Consider the following 24,456-nt stretch of genomic DNA (forward strand, 5'->3'; position numbering starts at 1 on the left):
TCTGCACCTTTCAATCCTTAAAAAAACACCAGTTGGATCACCAATTATTTGGGACAGTTTCTAAAACCAAGCACACATGGAAATAAGGTGGATGGCAACTGAAAAAATGAAACTGGGGGTGTGCATGTTTGTTTGCATGTATGCACACACAGAAACCCATTTATTTTTTTTAAAAAACAGAATTACTGTGCAGCTCTAATTCTTGTCCCATTTCCATTAACGCAAATCAAGAGGAATTGCATTTGACTTAGCTCACTTAGGCTAATGGAGAAGAGGTATGAATTAAGCCAGAATTGCAATCATAGTTCCCAAAAGACCTGTATAAAATACAACATGCCTGAAAGTATTCTCCATCAGTTTTATTCATAGATTATATTGGCAGAAATGAAATAGCTCCTCACACACAGCATAAAAAATAAGACTGGAGTTAGACTGGATAACCTTCTGAGTAGCAAACCCCTGTAACCACAAGTAAGCTCCTGAATGAAGAAAGAGAGAAAGAAACAATACCAATTCTTTCATTACCATGCCTGAAATAGTATTTAGACCTGTACAGCATTGAATATTCCTGGTGCTTTATTCAATATTAAAATCTGGATCAAAATCTAATTTGCCACCATATGTTTTCTGGATAGTTCCTACATAATTATTGACATACAGGAAAAAAACCACATAATAAATAAATAAATAAATAAATAAATAAATAAGGCAGTGGAATAGAAGTTCTCTGTGAACTAAACCTGCTCCAGCATTAATGGAGTTATTCCCTATTACATATGGAAATCTGAGACACACATTTGAACCCCTGGATTACATGTGTGCACGCATATAAAGGGTATCTTCAAGGGAAAAATAATAACATATCTTGTCACTGACTAGAAAGTTACCACTCCAGCTCTCAGAAAATCTTTTGCAAATTTTACAATGGTTTGAGGATTCTTGAAAAATATAAAATAGACACAAAACTATATCCCTTGTATGCAAAGCATGAGAAAGAGGCCAGGAAGAAACTGGTAAAGTCAAGCAAAAGAAAAGCATAGGTTGAATGTCAGGGGAAAAAAATCCACTGAATGCTAAGAAGATAAAATAATGGAACAACTCCTCAGGGTGATAATACTGTCTGGGATGTTAAAACAGCCTGTTGAAAGAAAAAAGGGCTACTGGGAAAATATTATTTCTCAAAGCAAAAATTTGACATTAATGTTGCAAAAGAAGGACTAAGCAAGATTTATGAAGTGTTGTGTTCAGGATTCTACTGAAAATTTAAAATACCTAGGACAGAATACTCTGTTCTAACAGTAAGTCACACAAGTGCCCACAAGGGCTATTTTGCATGCATGTGCTGGTGTAACCTCAGCACAACCCACAAAAGGGAAAAAAAAAACATAAAGGCAACAAGCTGAAATAAGCCACGAATGCTGAACACAAACAAGATCCTTCATCTCCCTGCATCTGCCATGCCCTGCTCACATGCAACAGGCAGGAAATTTGTGCAAAGCACCTCCTACCCAAAAAAACACTTGCAGAAGGTTTAACCGAGCTACAGAACGGTAACCCCAACATCCACAGATCACCTTAAATTGAAGCAACCTTTATTGACAGTACGGTGCCAAATGCTTACATGATCTTATCAGACCTTTCCTCACCCTCCTAAATGCAAGCAGTGGGTTGTTGTTTTTTTTTTAATAATGCATTTCAGAGATGAGTGATGTGGATTTCCTCCTTGCCCCAGAACACCTGCAAGGACAAGTCCCCTCGCGTGGACACGCTGCCACAGCCAGCAGCAGAACAAGCTCCCGCACGCCGAGCAAGGATGGCCCAGAGCTCCCCACAGCACAGCATTCCACGTGTGCTTACCTGGCTGGGCTGCACTGGCTGCACTGGGCTCATTCTCTCCCATTTCCATAAAATAATAAACTCTCCTGAGTGGAATCGAGCCGCTCCAGACAGGGCACTGGGTTGCTGTGCGAGTTCTGACCTCCTGACTTCCCACTGTGGCGCAGTAACCCTATACCTGACTTTCTCCTGGGAATAATCAGCACCCTGCTTCCTGAGCTACCTGGGCCTGCCTGACCTGTTTCTCTATAAACTGACATCATATCCTTTGATCTGCTTTGATTAACATGTGCTTCAGGCAAAGCTGCTTTGTCTCCTCCCGGGCTCTCCTGCTCCTCTCCTTTCACTTTCTCACAGGCAGCAGGATGAAGCGGATCTCTGGTTCGTGGCAGGTCTCTGGTTTGTGGCAGGTGTTTGGGACAAAATGCCAAAGGCCACAGAAAGTTTGCAGCTGCTTTTAAAGAACCTCTGAATTTGCATTTCGTAGGAAACCTAAATGTTAGCTATCACACCAGTGTCTGGGATGGGAACTTTGCAGCTCTCCACCGAAGAGAACAATGATTGCTGCCCATGCAGAGCCCCTTGGTAAAACCTTTGCAAAGAACTCAAATCCAACCCACCCTTCCCCTGTCTTTCCCAAAGATTATCCCCAAGGAAAATGCTTTCCTTCAACACTGCAATTTCAATATTGTTTTGACTGTTTAACAAAAAGGGCTTCTAAACCAAACAAAAGGTTGTTTTGCTTGTCTTATCCTCCCTCTCCAGCACAAGGAGATAATCTTATCCAGCCACACTCCCAGCTGAGTCCCAAGAAAATATTTGCTCTTTTCTGCCACATAAATCAAATAACAGGTGTCTGATACATTTGTAATCAATTTGTTTAAAAAGTACACCTCTCTCTCTGCCTTCAAAGTTAGCTTTATTTCAACATTTACATTTGCAACTGCCAAAGACAAAAATCAAAGAGAAGACACAGCATTATTTTAAAGGAAGAAACAATTGCCACTTAAAAGAGGTAATTAGCTCTTCCCATGTTAATCTCCATCTGGATTACCCTCAAAATGGTCTAATCAATAGCATTAGAAAATTTTGTAATTGAGAAGCAATGAAGTCTGTTTTTAAAACTACAATGCATTGGTTTTTCTTCTCTTTTTTGTTTTCAAAGTACTGAAACAGAAACACAGAGGGTAAAACACTAGCAGATGAGTTTTTCAAGATAATTCAGACTAGGTAAAGGATACTTTACAAGTAAAATTCCTAAAACAAACTACGTCAATTCAAACAAAAACCTCATTTAGGAATAAGAACATCCCCACAAGCAGTAACACCTCTCATGGTAAGCATCACATAAGGTGAAGAAAAAGGTATTCATGTCCTGAGTTTTGCTATAGAAGGTAAATCAGACAGTCCCCAAATCTCAGTCATCAGAACAGTGAAGTCCAAAAGAAGTTCTCACTTGGTTCACAGAAATGAAGCAGTTTACAAGAAAACGCTCATGCTTTATTCTTGCCTGATTATTATATGAGCTGGGTTAAATCAACCATTCCACAGTCAGAACAGGCTCTTTACCAAGAAAGCAAAGAGAGAAAAATTAGGCTTGAAATTAGGCCTTTTATTATTTTATTTCTGTTAGCTTAGCTGAGCTATTGCTATGTATTCCCCCATAACCAGCTCATGGCCCAAAATTTGCAGTCAGTGTCTCGTGCAGTTCACCAGGCTTGTCCACCCTGCTGCCATTTACTGCCAACGAGCTGGAGCTATCCCTGGCCAGCTCAGGGTCAGTGCAAGGGGTGAGACTCGAGCAGAGACCTGGGGCACCTCCCCAGCTGCTCTGTGACTTCCAGTTCCAATGCTGAACATCATCTTTGAATTAATTCACTGAGTTTTCACTGGAAAGTACCAGTGAAACATTCCACTGAAACATCCGTTCAGTGGGTGGAGGTTTCCAGCTCAGTTCTAGTGCAGCTTCCTCTGCTTAAGGACAGAGACTAAATGAAGTTATTTTGATGTGCAGGGAAATGAATATGTAAGAACTTTGGTGGCTTCTTCTTCTTGGTGACTTCACTACTTCAAGAGTGAAAAACCAAAGTGGTTTTTCCTGAAAGTTTCTGTTAGGACAGCTACTGGACAGCAGCTGTACAAGAGCATTTCTATTCCTGCTTTTCAACCAGGTCCCCATTAAGAAAAGAGATACCTAATTTGCACAATTCCTTCCTGGGGACAGCAGAGGAGCACATTAAGAAACTCCTCCCTGATCAACAAACTTGGGGAAGTCAAAGATTTGGTGCTGAGCTTCTAAAAACAAGTTTGAGTTGCTCTATTTTTAAAAGAGATCTTGAAGAAAAACAAGTTTATTTATCAATGAAGTTCTGCACTGCAAAGCAAAACATATGAGATAATTAACTAATAAGAGAAACATCTAAAGCATTTCTGCCCTCTCCAAACACAAACTGTCCATCTCTTGAAAGAGAAATCCTTAAATAACCTGTTAGTATTACTTCTAAGCATGAGAAAAATCACAATGATTAGTTTTTTTACCCTCACTACAGTATTCTGTGAGGTGTCCCCCCACCCCCATAAAGAGAGCTACTAATTCCAAAGAAAACGGAAGTCTAAGGCAATAAAAATAACTCTTCTCCTCAGCTCCTAAGTACCAGCACTTCCTTTAAGAGTAAGGTTTTGATTTTAAGCTTTTAGCACCTACAGAAGGATTTTGTAGTTTAAGTTCTAGCATTTTCTCACATCACCTTCTGTTAACTCTTAAATATTTTTAAGAATTCAAGAGATGAGAGTGATAGTACTGAAAATACTTCTTCCCTTGAAACCAAGCCTACAAGTGGGAATAGCGCAAAAAGGATGGAAACTCAAGATTTTTCACACTCCCTCTCCCAACAATGACTGACAGTGAGAAGTGGCTTTCTTGCTTTTATGTTCTCCTAGAACTGTTTGTTTGTGCTCAGCTGTGTGCAATGATTTAAATGGAGTGTTTTCCAAAGGAGGAACTCTTAATTCATTCACCCTCTCTAAAAAGACCCAAGTGTGAAAATGTAGTGGGGCTTTGTTCTGCTCCCAGGGAAGAAAAAAAAAATAAATAAAATTGATTATTTGAATTTACTGCACATCAAATATAATATTTCTTAGTCTAAAGAGTGCATTTGACAATCAATGAACAGAAATTTGATGACTGCTGTGATCAGGGCTAAAAAAGAGAAAATTCAGTTACTATGCTGTGCATGAAACCATGGCAAGCAGATCACTGCATCATCCTGCTGACACCAGGGATGACTACAAGCCTAAATTCCATGTCATTAGGAACAGAGCACACTCCACCAATAGTGCTGAGAATTGGCAGAGAAAATTAATTTTGTCACAAGTTTCCTAGAATATGTCTGCAAAACTAGAGAGGCCCTCACAACTCAAAGCCTACAGAAAAGCAGAGGTTTGCTCTTTGTGCTGGCCCAAAGGCTTTCAGGGCTCTCACTTTTCCTCAGGAATATTGCTATTTTATAGAATTAATGCAAACAAAGCAACATCACCAACAGCCAACACCACTGCTGTCCTTCTTTATTGGTAACACACTTTGTTACACAAGACACTCTGCAAAGGGAACGGAAAGACATGTTTGGGGCTTTGGTTTGATTTTTCCTGAAGAATATCATTCCAATGTTTCCAAAACATGAATAATGAGACACTCTTATTACATATGAAATTGCAGTGATAATAAAAACAATATCTAGAACCTAGACATAAGAACTGTGACTATGCAGAGTCTTTTACACAATTGCTGAGCTGACTCTGATCCAGGCTCCATGAACACTTGCTCCTTGTTAACCACGTGTTTTAAAGTGTATCACAGGACAGAAACAGCCAATAAAGTTTCTTGCACTGACCACCATGGGCTGACAGTTTTGACAAGATAATAATTACAAATATTTCACCTTCAACAATGGCAGGAGTGCTGGGAGCAAAGGGACAGTGCCAATCCTGTCTGCCTCACTAAAGCACAGGACCACAGATTCTGATGTTTGTATATTGTTGGCACTGGGTTTTTCTTGTTTCTAGTGCTGGTTATTTATTTGCTTTTAAGAGCAAAATGGCTGTTTCATTTATCTCATGAAAAATTGTACAGCAAAAGGAACAGCATTATTTGGTTAGCCTCTAAATTACAAGCAGTTGTTTAGGCTACAACCTCAATTAAAACAGGAGATGCGAGGGTAAATATTTTCTTCCACAATTAAAAATGGAAGAAAATTAAATTAAACACAAAGGCAAGGATAACCAGTCTCCAAACCCACAATGAAAAAGGTTTTCAATGTCTATGCAAATGATGCACTAAAGAAGAGTGAGTGCCAGCAGCAGAGACCTTGCACAGACAGCACTGAGCAAAGCCCAGGAAAGACCTGCCCATCATGGATAAAATGTTCATTCCATATTCCTCATCTTGTCCAAGCTTTATTTCCAACTCCAATCGTGCTAGACACTTTTGCAGCAGTTACAAGGATGCTGTGGTATAAAACTTCACACAGATGCAAATGTCACCTCTTTGGAGCTTAGTGAGAAACAAATATTTGTCCCCATTTATTTCTAAGCAGTCATCACAGGTAACTATTAAAGGGACCAGAAAAGGCTCCAGAACACCACTCTGACCTGCAACTCACTGATGTGCACTGAACAGAATTAAGATTTAGGTCTTCCAGACCCCAGAGGAGATGTTTTTCCCTTTTGGCCACTTTGCTGGGGGATGGCTGCACACAGGAGCAGTCTCCTTTTTCAAAAGCACATCCAGCAAAATGACTGACATGTTGTTCAAGCTCTCCCTAATCCCTTGGTGAGTGAGAAAATCACATGCCAAGGGAATTTATTAGTATGCAGAAAAAAGAAGGATTCATTATTTTTTCTTGTTTTGTTAATAATGCATACATTATTTTCACAATACCCGAATTATGGGTAATTCTTCTGTCTCTCTGAGACTTAGCAGTCCTGACATGATTGACAAATGTAACACCATTTGTGACCTGTTTTACCTTTATGACCATAAGAAAGCTCAACATATCTCTCCTTCTTCACTCTAAAAATCCTGATTTGGAAGGCTGAAATAAGATCACTTTCCTCACAGAATTATTTTTCTCTCCATAGAAAAGAGGTGCTTTGTCAAAATGCAATTTTTGAAGTTCCTTTAAATTTCATTTTCTAATCAGTTCCTGCTCCTCAGTTTTCACTCCCAGAGCTTTAGCAACTGAACCTCCAAAAAAAAAAAATAAAAAGAAAAGTTAGCAATCAAAATCAGCAATGGCTTCCTGATTCACTTCTAATGTTTTATACTTCCTAGTTAATGAAAATATAGGTCTGTAGAAAATAAATAACAACTCAAGCTTCAGCAGCTTCAGCCTTCAGTAGCTGAAGGATGAGTGTACAGAAGCCAAAGCTGCAGACACATTACTGTGAAGTTGGTTTGCAGAAGGTAGAGAAAAGAAGGATTAGTTTCTCCTGTTTCCTTCTAATTTGGTCTTTTCTGTATTCAACAAAATTAAACTCCTATAAAGGTCTGCTGCAGAGATGAACTTTTTAATCTGGGGCTATAAATGATAGTAATGCAGAGTATACAAAATGTAATAAAAACAATTTCCCTGCCCTTTGAACCACTTGATTATTTAAGAAAACCGTAGAATTAAACCAGTGCTTTTTAACGATGCTGTTTGTTTGGCTTAAAAATCCCTTCACAATTTATTTCTACCACCCTTACTTTTGATGAATCTTGTAGTTATAATTGAAAGCAAAAGAAAAATTGCATGACAAAAGTAAGCAGCTTAAAAGAAGGAGAAGGGAAGAGTGAGGGAATGAAGAAAGTTTGTCAGTAAGAGAGCTCATGTTATAAATGCTAATACTAACTCCATCTTGCACAACTAAGAAGTAAATCTTACTATTCCAAGATCACATTAGGAAGCACAAAGTCTATAAACCTAATACAGGAAATCAAAAGCTGATCAGCTCTAAACAGAGAAAAAAAAAAAATCACCATTTTATCCTTACTCTTAGAAAAAGCATCTCTTCAAAAATGGGTTTAGATTTTGGCAAGATGAACACACATCTCTAGATCCATCTAGCACAGCTGGGAAGGGCTGTCGTTTAAGTAGGTCAGCTTGCATTCCAGGCACATATGTAAGCTTTTATAACAGATTTACTATATGAAATACAGTGATTTAATATGGAGATTGATTCTCAAGCCAACCAAGACTTGAATGCTGAAATATCTTCTACCCCAGCAAATATAGAAGGGCCAGGAAGAATCTCATGAGTGAACCTTCAATCACTAAAGAGTGTTACAACAGGAGAGCTGTAAAACACATATATATGGATATATAAAGATATATATCTATGCATATCCTCCAGAGAAGCAGTACTCTGTGTGGGACTGCCCCGTACAGCAGGACAGGCGGCTCCTGCAGTGCCACGAGCTGCAACCCACACATCCCAGCACACAGCAAACAGCTTTCTCCAGCTCTGCCCTGACACATCACCCACCAGCCTCAACAGGGTCTCTGACAAACACTGCTGATCACACCTATGGACAAATGAGGGCACAAACTGACCAGAAAAACCTGATGTTCCAACACCCATTTACTGCTTTTCTAGCCAGAAGACTTGCTGCCCTCTTGTGCCAGGTGTGGTTGCATCCTGAAGGCACCTGGTAAGCCACTGCTGCCTCTTCTTTGATTCTAAAATTAAGAGCCAGACATAGTTAAGGGATAAAGGGTTTTTACCTCGGTGTTTAATGATTTTTAAGGTGCAACAATTTGCCAAGGTGGAACACGCCAAAATGAGCACCCACGGTAGATCACGTATACAATTTTACAGATCTCGCAAATTAGCATATCTAACAAAGATGTGCCAGTGAGAGACGAGAATGAAGAGCATGACATCTCCCTGTCCCAAAGTACCTCCCTGGATGGGTTTAATCCTAGTCTACAGGATGTGTTTTAGAGGGGACCTTGGTTTCTCAAGAGAGCGAAGGGTTTTTCAGCCTCCAGCTGCGAGGCCTTTGGGATGTTTGGTCTCCTGGCCTAACAGAATAGCAGCACTATGCTAAAATATCAGATTTAAGGAATTACAAGCATTCAAGCTAAGGGTACTGAGAGGTATATAAGAGGTATATAAGGTACATAAGAGGTATATATAAAAGAACAGGCAAAAAATCATCCTGGCATCACCACAGTAGGAAAGCATCCAGTATCTCCTGCTCCATCTCTGTTTCTTGCAACCTAAGGAATGTGAATCAGCCCCCGCAGGGACACACCCAGGGACACACCCACCCAGGGACACACCCAGGGACACACCCACACCCAGGGACACACCCACCCAGGGACACACCCACCCAGGGACACACCCACACCCAGGGACACACCCAGGGACACACCCACACCGAGGGACACACCCAGGGACACACCCACCCAGGGACACACCCACCCAGGGACACACCCACACCCAGGGGGACACCCACCCAGGGACACACCCACCAAGGGACACACACCCACCAAGGGACACACACCCACCCAGGGACACACCCACCCAGGGACACACCCACCCAGGGACACACCCACCCACCCAGGAACACACCCACCCACCCAGGAACACACCCACACCGAGGGACACACTGAGGGACACACCCACCCACCCAGGGACACACCCACACCCAGGGACACACCCACACCCAGGGACACACCCACACCGAGGGACACACCCAGGGACACACCCCCACCCCGGGGGACACACCCACCCACGGGGACACTGCAGCTTTCCTCCCTGCTGGCAGGCTGTGGGGTGGGCACAGGCTCCCTGACCCAGCTGCTCTGTGCAGGGCACAGCTCCAGCACAGCCTCAGCCCCAGCTCCTCCTGTCCAGTCCAGCCTGGCACATCACACCTGCCTGCAGCCCCCTGCACACCAAGCACAGCTCAGTAGTTTCTAACAGCTAAATCACATGGGCAGGCACTGGGACTGCACAAAGAGAGGCCCAGGTTCTGGCCCAGCACAATCTCCACATCTGAGTTGTGCTCCAGACTGAATAAATTCCTCCTTTTTTCCCAAACTAGTTGTTAGATCAATTATTTACCATCAGTAACTCCCCATACAAAGCCTTTCTAGCATGGAATAACACTCTTCATTGTTGTTTGCATCTCTAAATCAGCTTTGCAGTACAGCTAAAAAACAGAAGGAGCTCTATTTTTCCAGAGAGAGTAAAGGCAGCAAAATCTTACTCTTCACAACAGAGGAAAAAAAAAAAAAAAAAAAAAGAAATTCTTTTTAGATTAGCACTGTTTTCCATTTCTCCCTAAATCCACAATAAAGTTTTATTTTTCCCAATTCCAGTTGCAGTGCTGTACTCTTAGAAAACACAGCTGTTGGCTAGGTACTTGCTTGAATGCAGTTATTGCATTGCTTCCTATCTTTTCATGTGGATTTTTTAAATACAGAAGCAAGACAGGAAACAAGATCCAAAAAAAGCATTAGCCATGACCCTTTTTTTCTGTTGGATCATATGTTTTAATCAATAAATAGTCTACATATCTGGAATGGAGAGGATATTATGTAACACAAAACAGCACAGAAGACAAAATGAAGGATGAGAGGTTGATTTTGTGTCCATAATTAAGGAAAGAAATCAGAATCTCACTTTCATACAGTGCTCATGGTACACACAAAAAAATAAAATCTTTTAATTCTTGTCTGCTCTGGGTGGAACTTTCCATGACTTTTTGTGTTTCAGTTCCATAAGAAATTAAGCAGCCCAACAGAAATTACTACAATACGGGTCAGTAAAAAAAGATTAAAACGCTTGAAAAACTAAGTTGAAAGTGTCAAAACTGGCTGATTTAAAGCATCATAGTGTAAGTTTCCTTAACCAACATTTCAAAGTAAGCAATGTTTTAATAAATCAGTAATACTGAAATTTCCTAAGACAGCAGTAGGCATTTCAACAGAATGCTGAAAGCGTTTAATATACTCCACTCACATTTCCTACTAAAGCTGGACAACAAAGATTAAAAATTTAAAATTATTCCATTTGAATTGCAAATAAAAGAACATTTCTGGTAACATTACAGAAGTTAGTCAGGCTTTTTTCAACAGAAATACATTGAACAGATAGAGAATAATACAAACTGCCCACAGGAGAAAAAATAATAATAAAAAAAGCTTACTTATTGTCTTGGTTCAATTATAAGTATTTTTAAGGTATTTTGCTATCTTAGAATCTGCTACAGGGGAGTAAGCAGCCTGCAATTTGGACACCTTGGATATGAATACAGAGTCATCTTAAAATTTTAATATTTTCCCTCATTGATACAGAAGATTAAAGCACAACTTCAAGGCTTTGGATCCAAGTTTCTGTAACACCAGTGCAGTTGCAGCTCCCTCAATGCTAGCGGTTAAATTTGGGTAATACAATTCTATGCACAGACAATCACACGTGCAGAAGATGAGGAGGAATCTTGCCCCAGACCAAGGCTGCACAAAAGAATACAAGTTACCATGAAATACAGTCTGGAGCAGTTTATCCAAACTTTCCCATGAATCATCATGAGCTATGAAACATCTCTCAACACCCTGTAGCAAACTCAGGGTTTGTAATATCAGTATAAACCATTAAAAAGATAAATAGTAAGTCAGAAGCTACAGCTTACAAGAGAAGGAAGGAGAAAGATCATTTTGTTAATGACAATGGCCTCAAGGCTTTGGCTATCCCAACTGAAACATTTCAAACCTTTCACCTGATTTTCTGAGGATCTCCAGTTTGAAGGAAGTATTTCCACACAGCTGGCTGCTGCTGTCTGGCCTCTGTGTGTTTGCTTGGGGACAGAGAGAGAATGGATTGTGCAGAAAAACACAGATAAAAATGCTGATAAAAATGAGATTATTATTCCAAGTCTGATAATTACAAAACCTGCAGTAAGTTTAATGTATTTCTTTGCAGTTCCATCAATACATTTCCATGCAAACTATGTTTGGCTGGTCAGGTTTCACACTATACCAAAATGCTCTAAAGTTTCAGAACAACTATTAAGAAAAAGCTTGAACTCAACAAGAAAAAAGGCAAGCAAGCATTTGGCAAACGACAATTGCTCTTACCAGTAAGAGAGAGGTTTTGATTTTTTTGTTTAAGAATCCCCAAGATGATACAACTGTAGATATACACACACTTCAACCTCACTTTTACCTGGTGTAAGAAATGGGCACAAAATTGCCATGTCCAAACAGTTCAAAACAAGAACCCAACCTGTTTCCTACAGCTTTGTCCTCATCATTAGGCACCAAATTTGCTTCTGAGAAACAAAAGAGCAAAGAAGTCTCTGGAAAGGTTCAAATTACACCAGATAATGCAGCCTCTGCAAGTCAGCTGCACCTTTTTCCTTAATAATTATCTCCATATAAAAGAAAAATAGTTACTGGACCAATATTCACTTGATGACAGCAAGGTTCATGTGGTAGTGTCCATGTACTTTACCAAAAATGTCTTCTAGGGAACACAAAATTAACACCACCTCCCAAAGGAAGCATCACCTATATACTGCACAAAGACAGATCCACCCCTCGTGCTGACACCCGTGTTCAAAATCCATTTGAATTGTTTAAGAACAACTTGTACAAGGTCAAGTCTGTCAGAGTCCTCAGTGTGTTCGCAGCCTGACATTATTTCTGTGTAAGAAGGGAAACAAAGCAGATGTGTCACATCAGAGCTGTGTTTAACCACAAAAAGGCTTCTTCTCAAGGCTGCAATTAGAACACAAACCCCAGCTCATTATCTTTTAGCACTAATGATAATTTTCACAGGGCTCTCGAACTAAGAAAACAGAATTTTACCTGGTAATAAGTCTAAGAGCTCTCAATTTTAGGCAAATCTCTTCCTAGACTCAGCTCCCTTCTTAAAAGCACAATAACTGCATGGGACAGGAAGCACACATTTTCTTCCTTTAAGTAAAATGCTTGATTTGCTTCTTTTCCTCTTGTGCTTCTTTACAGAAGTATGAAACACACAGAGACAAAACATGTACGATGCAAATCTAAGCCAGCCACGATACACACTGAGGACAGAGTGTGCAAACCCTCAGAAGTCAGTCCTCATGAGCACAAGAGATGAGCCAGTGTCAACTCCATGCAGTGACAAGGGACCTCAGCCCATCCTCCGGGGTTGCCAGGCAACCGCTCCTGTATCCTTGGCTGTATTCATCAGCCATTAAGCACCATCAGGCTCCCTTTCTTTTCTCCCTCACACAGGCTCCCACTCTGGGAGATGGATGAAGGGGAGGAGGAAGTTTAACAACATGACTTTCTTCCCAAGCAGAAGCAGCATTCTGAGCTTTAACAGCTGATCGGTTTTAGCCAATTCACACAACTCAGATAACTGCTTTGTAGTGAAAGGTACAGAATGATTGCATGGTATGGCTGTACTAGGAAGAGGATTCTATTAAAAGTTGACATTAATGGACATCTAATATTATTAGACAATGATGACCTCATGCTGACAGTACTAAAGTGCCCTTTGAATTTGTCAAAAAATAAAGCAACAGATGACAGTTTTTTTGCTGAATGCCAGAAGAATGGCATTCAACATGAAGAAGTGCTGTTCTAAACCATGTCAAGATAAATAAAAACCAACTAATCTCAGAAGCAGCAATGTGCTATCTTTAACTTATTCTGGGGAAACAAAGCAGTACTTCAACCACTGGAGCACTGATCCATTCCAGTGCAATCCCCACATCTGGGGCAGTTGTGTCTCTGTCATTCCCAAGACACAGGTTCAACGCCACTGGCAGGACAATCCTGCAGCCTGAACAGAGCTGGGCAGTGCAAATGAAGGTGAAGATTCCTCTCCTCCCAGCCTCAGGCTGGCTTCAGCCAGAGCAGCTCTCACTCAGCTCCTCACATGGAGCCCAAGTGTCCCCAGGGGCACAGGGCAAGTGGCAGGACCACGCTGAGGACAGAGGGGAGGACGCAGCTCATTCACCTGAAGTCACTCTTGTATCACCTTATGCTGCCATCAAATAACCCACAACTACTGAGTCTGCTTTGGTTCCACAAGTTCCTGACACTTAGGGCAAATCCTGGGCCTTTAAACCAAATACACAACTGAAGAAACTTTGACAGTGAATATTTCCAGTTTATTGTGTCCCTGGGACGTGGGTCTGTGGCTCGGGCCAGTGCCACAACCCCAGTACTGGGATATGAAGTAGCAGATGGTTTCTGTGATGTTTATTTGCACTGGTTAAATTTGGGGCAAGTTTTGCTTGAAAATGAAGCTTTTTGAGTACAGCAACCTCACTGATGCCTTCATCCACAGACACAGCACAGCATGTAGAATCAAGAAGTTTCAAACACTGAAAATTGCCCATTCTGAGTGACTTCAGTGAATGATCAAGACACGCTAAACATTCAAATGAAGTACAACCATGATAAGGGACACTTAGTTGAGTTTAAGAATACTTAGCTGTACTCACAGGTAACTAACTGTTCATAAAGTTTTTAAATAATTCTTTTCTGCAATGATTTCACAAACAAAACAAGCTTGCCACAGCAAGTTAAACAATTCTGGAGGAGAAAGGCTAAAAATACGCAGTTAGAGGATACATTTTCCATATACATGAGAAATCAAAGCATATACATACATAATGAAAGCTGTAGAGTGCTGAAAATGAGTCTCTGGTTTGGCTCTTACTTTCCTACAGATATTTAATTACCCCTTCATCATTTTCACTGCCTTGCTCCCTATACCAGGAGTATGGTACCATGAAAGGAAAATTAAGAGGAAAAAAAAAAAGTGAATTACTGTTCTACCAATTTTGTTTGCAACTGAGCTCCCAACATACAGAAGCTCAGAGCTGCAACCTGATTTTCAATTATTTATACTTTGTTGCCTTTTTAATTTCATATTTTCCATTAAATTAGAATGATCTCTCCTTCATATGAATATTCAATTTTCAGACAAAACCAGACAGTTGCCAAGGCAGTATGTAAGACACATAAGCATTTATGCCACTGTCTGTCATTTCTTTTAATTACTGAAGCCATACTCACATTACAGGCTTATGCCTACACTTTATTTTGACTAAATTTTAAGTTTTGCAACTCAGCTCCTTAAAATACTCCCTTTACTCTGAGCACATGATATCCTCACAGTTTTTCCAAGCTGAGTAACAAACATGATGAGAAGTTAGAAGAGTTTTTCTTTTATTTACCTTAAAGCCAAGACAGGATCAGCTTTGTAGAGACTTTGTCACGAAGGCATATTTTCAATCCGGCCTCTACACTAATTCTCTGCAAAAGAGGAATACATCACATTTTATAATACCACTCATTGAAACAGAAAACTGATCATTTGCAATGATGCAAATTGTAAATATAAATAGAAGATGCATTTTCCTGACACAGCACCAAAGTAGAACATATTTCGAAGCATGATGGTACTTAGGAAATATTTTTCTTACTTAGAGAAAAAAAAATATCTGCCTAAAATGTTAAAATCCATGTCCTTGTATCCAGCAAGGTCTGTTTCATGAAGCAGCTGACTCCTCAGCAAGGAATTTCTGGTGGTACCTCTGCTAGACTACAAAACACTGGACAATAAACAATTTGTTATCCATCAGTAAACAGGAAGTTTTCTTATTACAAAAAACAAATAACACTGGTATTATGATCATTTCAATTTTTCACCTATTTCCCAGTAGCAACCTCATTATCACCCATATAAATCTCCCTCCTTCTTTAATGAAATTCAGTTGTCAATGTGCTCCTTCCTCAAGCAAAACAAGGTAGTTCAGTACATATCTAAACAGTCCCTGTGCATATCATTGAAGTTCAGTTGTAATCAAGGCTTATTATCAAGATTCCACAGATTGTTCCACTAATAAGCTTCCATTGCTGCACTCCGTGAATTATAAAACAAAGGGGGGAAAGGACTAATAGCAACCAAGTTTTGTCATAACTTTCTGTAAACACAACCACACTGGTAAAGAATCAAAAAAAAAAAAAAGAAAAAAGTGAGAAATGCACCGTGAGTGTTTCAGGAAAGAATGTGGCACTCAGTGCCAGTGCTGGACCTCAGAGGTCTTTGCCAGCCTCATTGATTCTGTGACTTCTTTTCAATGTCCGGAATGCAGAACCCACCCAGCTCCTCCATTACTGCATTTTGTAGGACCAGCACTATTCCAAATAAACAAACAACACACTGAACCAGCAGGAGTTCCATCTCCCAGACATTTGGCTTTATTATAAATTGTACTGATTTTACAATTAAAGAAGGAATAGCAGTCTTAGATTGGGATGCTCAGAGCTTTGTACAATCAAGTAAAACTAAGAGAAAAATACCAGTCCTAAAGAAAATTCATTTTTTGCCCTTCAGAAACCCAGTCCCCTCTTCACAAAGGCAGTTGAAGACAAGCTGCAGCAAAGCAGCAAAAATTTAAAATGAAAGATGGATTTACTGGGTTCCAAAAATCACATTTTCCTGACAGTCATAAATACAATACTGCACTTCTGCAAAACAATACCTCTAGACTATTCAGCCTCTGTAAGCACATGTTACATTCATGGTCTGACTGGGCAAGACAAAAGGAAGCTGAAAAAAATAATAAAAATCCCCAGTCCTTTCCCTGCATCAGAAAAAAAAACCTTACTTGCTCACAGGTCTCAGATAAAAGCTTCACGTTACAACATTTTATCTTTCTTACAGTTTTACTGCTCAAAAGATGAACTATGAGATTAAATCCAACTTTCTATTAAGCTCCAGAGACAGTCACATGCCATGCAACTCCTAAGATTTCAGAGTTTGGACACAGTAGTAGATATTGAATATATGAGGGAAGCATTTCAAAAAGGCATTAACACTAATAGGGCTTACATATGTGTATCAAGGGAAGAATAGCTGCTAAGTTATGACACTACTCAGTCCTGACCCAGAGGTACAGAAAGAAGCTGTCTGTATAATTCCACTGAGTTCTGACAGATTCTCCTAAATTCACCCACTTAGAAGACTGATTTTTTAATTTTTATTTTTTTTTAAAGTATCTACTAGAGAGGAAAAGACGGGGGAAAAGAAAGGTCAAATCATACACTAATCAGTCAAACTCGGTTGTGTTTTATCAGTTTGAAGAACAAGGGCAGGGGCAAATTTAGCAGACACACAATGGGGGTTGTTTTGTTTATTTAGTTGAGAATCAGTGGAATAAAAACCCCAGAGTGAATGATTCTACAACACATTGAGAGATTATAGTTTTGTCCTGTCTGTCACATTTGGACATGCAGAACATTTTAAGGTTTTTTTCTGTCACCATGACTAATAACCGCAGGCTCTCACACCCCTACACCTTCCTGATACAAAGTTAAAAAGGAGCAAAACAATTTGCTTGTTGACACAGTAACAACAAGATTCAGGATCAGGGAACTGAAAATAAAAGGTCATGTTTCAGTTTTACCAGGCAGAGCCATTTATTTCCTTAGTGACCGCCCTCCTTGGCAGTAATGATTATGTTCATCACATGCTTCAAAAGTTTTGTCCATGCCACCTATATATAACTTTTATGCAGCTAGGAAAGGAACAGATAATTACTCTGAAGCAATTTTGGTAGGGAGGTCTGAGGAAAAATCCCGTACACAAATCCTGAAGAAATTATTCTCTCCTCAACAAAGCTTAGATTTGAGAAGGTAAGTATTTCTTGCTAGGAGAGAATATTGCAAATTACAACAGGAATCCCATTTCACTTAAAATTGTAATTTCTGTGTTTCACATGAGACTCAGAATTCAGTGGGTAGAGAGAGCAGGGAGAGGAAGGAGGGATACGAGGATACAACAGCTCTTGGATTAGATGTTGCCACTTCTGATCCATCATCACATTTTCTCAGATTATGAAAATGAGTTTTTCCCAGTTGTACATTTTATGCTTGACAGATTACAGATCGGTTTACACATTCACAATTGGAGCACTCGGATTTTACAAAAGTTCAGGTCTTCTGAGACCAGCATTTGTTATATGGTTTGACATGAGTCAAGAGAAACATTCTATGAGACAATGCCAGAGACACTTTCTGGCAATGAAATGGGTGAAGTCACAAACTCCTTAATGATCTCTGCAGCCAGCCTGAATTTAACACATTTTCTTTGACTTTACAGCTGGCTCAGAAAGGTCATTAGACTATTATATCTACTGTTATGTAGAGCAGCACTATACACATGTAAAGTTTCTATAGCAACACTTTCTTAATTCACTCTTTAAGCAAAACACCAATTAGCTTTTTATTATAGCCAATTAAAAAAATCTGCACACTAATTGACAACCTCTCTACACAGAATTTAAGCTTATGAAGAAGAAAATTGCAGTAAAATTTTTTAATGGTAATAGCTTACTTCCTATTCTCCCCTCTTAAGAGAACAGTAAATTATTCGTAATCGGGGCTGAACAGTGATTTTCCAATCTGAACCATTTAGACACAGAAGTAACCTATCCTGATATGCCTTAAATCTGAGGAGAGCCTGAAGATTACAGGTCTCAAAAAGGCATCAGAAATGTAATCAGCTGACTTATTTCTGCATTGCAGGAAAATGGGCACTGGCCCCTGCAGCTGGAGATCATGCAAGAGGCAGCCAGCAAAGTGTTTCTCTTTCAGAGTAGCCAAGCATGTTGAGCCAAGTGAGAAAGATGGCAAAAAAAAAACTACCAGAAGTCAAATTTAGCAGGGCAGAAAAGACATTTTCATTTTCTTCTTAGTACTTAAGTGTTGGTTTTCTCAGATGTCTTCTGCACAGCTGGTGATGACAGCTTCTTTGTATGTCACTTCGAGTAGCAAATATCAAGACATATTAGTCAGAAACCAGTCAGTGAACACAATATAAAAGGGAATACAACATGATGCAGAGCATCAGGAGAAATAATCAACAAGAGAAGTTAAACCATCCTTTTTTGTAAGATCTTCTGCAGGAAGCTGAGTAAAAAACATCGTTCCCCTTACAGTTCCCCCATGTGAGGTGTCGGGATTCACCTGACTAATAAATAAATAAATACACACAGAATGAGGTGGCAGATGGCTCCTCTGACAAGCTCAGCATGCCCCAACCAAGAATTAATGGTTCTTGAGGTAACAGAAGGTCTGCTGATTCTTAAAGACACACTACAGAAACTGCTCCTATTCTCACCATCTGATTTACCCCCACTGTCCTATAGTGCAGTAGCGACACAGAAACCTGAGGCATCTCACAAGTTATGTGGGGAAACCAAAATAGTTTCCCTTGAAAGGCTGACAGATAGAAAGAGGAGTTAGAGAGAGGTAAAGGAGAGCTCAAGGTATCCACACATGTGCAAGGAACCACAGTGTGTAACCTTGGAGTTGCTGCAGCATGCAACAGGTCTGGATACAGGGTCAGGCTCTGCAGCACTCAGGGACACCAAAGATAAAGGAATAGAGCCAAGCAGCAGAGCTACAGGCCTTTGTTCTCGAGTCTTTAGAGAGGTAAACTCCCAAATTCTGAATTCCCAGGAAATGGGAGCACATTCAAGTTCCAAGTGCAAAGTGCCCACCGTCAGAGGCAGAGCTCTGCCTCCCACAGGGACACTTAGCCCAAGACACAGTGCACAGTACTGAATCAGGTACTGATTCAAACTAATCTCATCATTTGCTGTCCCAAGACCTTGAAGATTTCTCCTCTAGTACACCCTTGTGACCAGCACCTCACCAAAATATGGGTCAGTTCACCCATCCCTGCAGTGAACATCTCTCCCTTCTCTGGCCTCAAAGGAAGGAGAGCAACCCACGGCCCAAAACAAGACCTGTCAGTCACAGGGATGCAGAAGTGAATACAGGAGAGAACCAGAGCAACCAAACAAACTTTTTTTCCTTTTTTTTTTTTCATTTTTTAAAGCTTTCTGCATTGGCATCTCAAGCCATTTAATATTTCAGCCGGTCAGTTCACTCTGCCAGTTAAATATCACACAGAGTGCATTCAAGGACAAGGTTTAGGGGCTAAGTTTAAAGGCAGCTGGTACTTACTGGCAGCAGCCAGGATCCCCTTCAGTTGCTTTCCAGGAATGCACATTCCCAGGATCAGAAAGGCTCCAGCTGGTGACAGTCACTACTCAAATACATCAGCACCAGGTATCTCTTTCTTGCTGTCTTCCCTGATGTGCTCTTTGCCCAGGCAGCTGCTGGGAGCAGGCACGTCCATGTGCTCAGGTGGCTGCTGTGTGGTGTGAAAAGCCTCCAGGGAGAACAACAACAGATATGATTCCTGGCAGTCACATCCCCGCCAAGAAAACACCCTCAGTGGCCTAAAATATGAACCCAAGCCAGCTGTGCAGCCATCCCAGCCTTTGGAAAAGCAAGCAGATCACAGATCAAGAAGATCAGGCAGGTAGAAGCTTCTCCCCTGTATTTCCTGTTATTATGATCAGCATTCAAAGTATCTTCACTAAAAGAGCAATTTGCACATCCAGCTGCAGGTAAAGGACACAGAGCTACATTCCACTTTAGGACCCCAGAAAAAACAATTTTTTCTTGGATTGACTTTTTTTTTACTGTGTTGCAGGAGAGCTGACTGCAATTAAACTGTCTTTGTCTAAGATAAAAGCTCATTTCTGTTATTTCCAAGAAGTAATGGGACGGCTTTGTTGCTCTTGTAAATTACTGTTACAATCTACCATAGAACTAAAGCAAATTAAAACAATAGCCAGGGCATCACTGAGAGCAAAGATTTTCAACAGTTTTGAAAGATCCTTTTTGACTCCTTTCATTTACTTTTCTGCTTTTGAGACACATAAAACACAGAAGCATGATTGCAGTAAATTTTGATAACTACCACAAATTTCTCCCACTCTCTCAATGAAGGAAAGTATTTCAGAAAAACCTTCCATCCAAATTTATCTTTTCAATTTCTGCACAATCCCGTGTTGGCAATAATATGCACCCATTACACTGGATGATGAAAAGAAGAATTTAAAGGAAACCATCATTTTCCTGCAACATTTTTCAGCCTCTGAAAAGAGGACTTTCTCAATCTCAAGTCTGGACACAGAACCTGAAAGCAAAATTACTGCACAAAAGATAATTTTCTGTCTTCACATCTTGGTGAAAAAAGAAAGCATCAACTTTATGACCTGCTGCACTTCAATAAGCTCAAATTGCTAACCTCAAACCTAAGAAAATGGAGTTTTATTACTATTCTAAATAGTATTTCTATATAAAACATTACATATTTATGTATAGACAGCATTATTTATTATATGAATGTTTGAAGTAACTGAAATATTATGCAAATAATGCTATTTTATCACTGTTCTAATTCTTGGTATTTATTAAAGATATAAGATCTCTGACTTGCTATCAGATCAAACAGTTAATACCAAAAGGATCTCCTTTCCTTGTGCTTTCACAACTCTACTAGAAAACTGAAAGTTAGGGGTTGCTTCAATAATATTTATACAACTGTCACCCTAAATTCCCAATTGCCACATCTGTAAGCTCTGAAATCAGGAACCCTGAGTAAACAGAACAAGTGACTATTATGATCACCATCAAGTTATCGAGTCATGGCATGACAGATAAATTATTGTGTCTTTCTAACTTTCCTAAGGTCCCCCAGAACTCACACCTTTTTCATCAGGCAAAATAAATGTAACAAATCTCCAGTCCTGCTACTGCAAATGGCCAGCTCATAGCTAAAGGATACAATACATTGTTTTCTATTTTATAATTTTAACATTAATTTTAACAACCTAAACACATGCTAGATTGAGCTGAAAAAGAAGGAAGCACGTCCAAGGATCCCACCATCTCACAGTCCGGAAATTCTGGCCAATTAAAACAGAAACAATGAGGAAAATACAATTGAATACTTCTAACACTGTTAAAACAACCCAGTTTATCTTCATCTTCCTATTTCTTTCATCCAAACCTTCCAGAAAGCATCTAGACACAGCAGTTCTCACTGCTTATATCAGGGGTAGGACAGCACGTATTTGTATTTTATGCACAAGAAGAATCAATAGATGCAATTGAGATCTCAGCAGCACGTGCAGTTTGATGGGTGCCCTGCTCTGAGGAGTGCCAGGATGGGAATCAAGGAGAAATTCAGTGCTGCCATCAACCCCTGTAGCACCTGAGGCATCCACTCTGCATCTCTGGGCCTCACCGAAGGGCTGGAAGGAAGAAGAGCCACTACATGAGGAGAAACAGGGAACTTATGTTGGCATTTTGCTTTGTCTTTGCTGTAAGAACTCCAACAGTTTGCCTTTATATATTCAGATAAAAATAACTGAATATCTACCACTCAAATTAAAGGACACAGATGGCTGCTTTGAACTGAAAGAAAAGGCCAAAGACACCGGCTTCAGTTACAAAGTCCCTGAAGAATAAGCAGAATATTGCAGCTTTGTTGGGTGGAAGGAGCTGTTATCTACCTTCCCTGCTCCTAATGGGATTCCCTGGGGTCTCCTTTTCATCACTTTCAAAAGGTCAGTCTTTGTCTCCAAGCGCTTCTTGTCAGTGTTAGAGCCACATTCTGCTCTCAGATACTGAGATAAAAGAACTATCTGCTGGCTTAGACCACCACAGCCGGAGCAAAAGCCCTGCTGCAGTGTTTGAAAGCTGCCAGTGCATAACTCAAGATGACCAAGGGAAGGAAACGTTCTGCAGAACAACAAAATAACTTGCCGTGATATACTCAGTGACACATTTCACTTTCAGCCTGGTCCAAAATGCACTAAAGCTTGCAGAACTTCTGTTGATTTTAACAGGTTTGGGAATACGTCCCTTACGCCCTCTGAAATTATATCAGGAAAGGAGTATCAGTTTATCAGGTTTAGTGGGCACACACAACACATTTTATCTTTAAGCTGCTCTCCTTGAAGGAAAAGGAAGGTTCACACACTCAGGGAATTCAGACACAAGAAATAAAGCAATGAGAGGGAACGCAGATTTCTCAGTGGGAGAACAAAGACAACAGGTTCATCTTCAAAAGGGTTTGTACTTTCTCCCTCAGCATAAATTTGAAAAAATACAGATAATATACATTTTATTTTTACTTGTACTCTCATCAAGATTCATTCCAGCTGGAAAAGAAGGTATGTCTCTCTATATAAATAGATTAAGCCATAAAAAAATAGCAAAAAGTCGATGTCCAGACTTTATTTTCATCTAATAATTTGCATTTTGCTACTGCTAAGATCTAGACCTCACCAAAACCAGGTTTATATAGCACAACTATAGATATTCATCTGCCAGCATTTTTATTAAATTCCTTATATCAACAGACTTCATAAACTGGAGATTATATATATATATATTTAACAGAAACATTGTGGGGCTCAAGGTTTTGGGGTTTTTTTAAGTAAGGAGGAAAACCTAAATCACGCATATCTTCATCTTGCCCCAGCACACAGCCAGACATATTTCAAAAATTAAAACAATTCTTGGCCCATCAGCAAAGGCTGAGCTGCTGTGTGAAATGTGCTCATCACTGTGGAATCTTCAGCTTTCATCCTCCAGTTCTGCCCTGGCTGGGATGGGGAAACTCAGGGGCTCCATGGGAAAAGGTGACTTTGAGCACTCAGCAAGTTTAAAACTCCTCTTGTGTCCAGGGAATCACAGAGGGTGTGTGAGGCCAGGGCAGGGTGATTCAGCCACCCACCAACAAAGAGTCTGGAGACAGTCTGGATACATTTTCATCTAAAAAGATGTTTTGTGGTGTAGAGATGCACCAAGCAGTGACCAACGAGCTCATCCAGGCACAGCAGCAGCTCAGAGCTGGGTGCTAATGAAATCAGACTGCACCCAAAACACCTCCTGAATTATGCTGGGTATTCCTGCCCAGCCCTAAATTGTGCTCCCTCATCCCACCCTTCAGGAGACAGCACAGGTCAGTCATGCCATGTTTTTCGCAAAGGGGGTGGACAGGGAGAAGAGCCTCTTCTTCCCCTCAGAACCAAAGAAGCACTCCTGAGACACGGCCCCAGCAGGGCTGACCCTCCTCCTCCTCCTCACTGCTCGGGATCAGGAGCACTCAATGCCATGGATTCGCCAGGACAGAAGATCCAAGACCTGATTCTGCCTGGAATTCCCTAGCTAGGACATGCCATGGATGTGGCACCTACATCCCAGGTCTCTGGACTTCTCAGCCCCAGTCCATTGGCACCTTCTGGCCTTCATCCTCCTCAGATAATCCTGGTTTAGTGGTATCCACCTGGTCAGCCACAGCACTAGCAGCCTGCCATCTGTCCAAGGTTAAGGGAAAAATAGGAGCTGATTCATTTTGAACAGTTCAGCTACACTGAGTTTTGCTGACTTATTATTGGTCAGCATATTTATTATGCTAGATATAAATAAAACATTAAATGTTGTACTCAAAATATCCAAAATAGCCTGCAATTCTCCTACTTCCTGAGCAAATTAAATGAGTTTTCGCCCCAGTAGTTTTTGCTTTTTTATTATTATTAAAGAACCAACACAGGGAAAATTCTCGACTATGCCTAAAATATGCCTTTTCTAGGGAAAAAAAAGGGAGTAAAAAAAAGTAAATAGCCATGAGATGATACCAAAAGACAAACTTACACTAGTGCTGCAAGATGAATTCTCTGCCATTGTTGCT

General features: G+C 40.3%; 1 protein-coding gene across 6 annotated transcripts in view; it reads right to left on the bottom strand.

Annotated features, from left to right (window-relative positions):
• NAALADL2 (N-acetylated alpha-linked acidic dipeptidase like 2) overlaps window positions 1-24,456 on the bottom strand; it is a 415,927-nt gene that overhangs the window by 310,767 nt on the left and 80,704 nt on the right. Inside the window, exon 1 of one of the 6 annotated variants that reach the window (XM_058844301.1) lies at window positions 1,858-1,976. The exons of the other annotated variants lie outside the window; for them this stretch is intronic. Within the exon in view, the coding sequence (XP_058700284.1) occupies window positions 1,858-1,906 (49 nt within the window). The 5' untranslated portion in view covers window positions 1,907-1,976. Of the gene's footprint in view, window positions 1-1,857; window positions 1,977-24,456 lie in introns of those variants that run through there. 6 annotated transcript variants of the gene reach the window in all.

The sequence above is a fragment of the Poecile atricapillus genome, chromosome 8 (assembly GCF_030490865.1).
Source record: "Poecile atricapillus isolate bPoeAtr1 chromosome 8, bPoeAtr1.hap1, whole genome shotgun sequence".
Lineage (NCBI taxonomy): Eukaryota > Metazoa > Chordata > Aves > Passeriformes > Paridae > Poecile > Poecile atricapillus.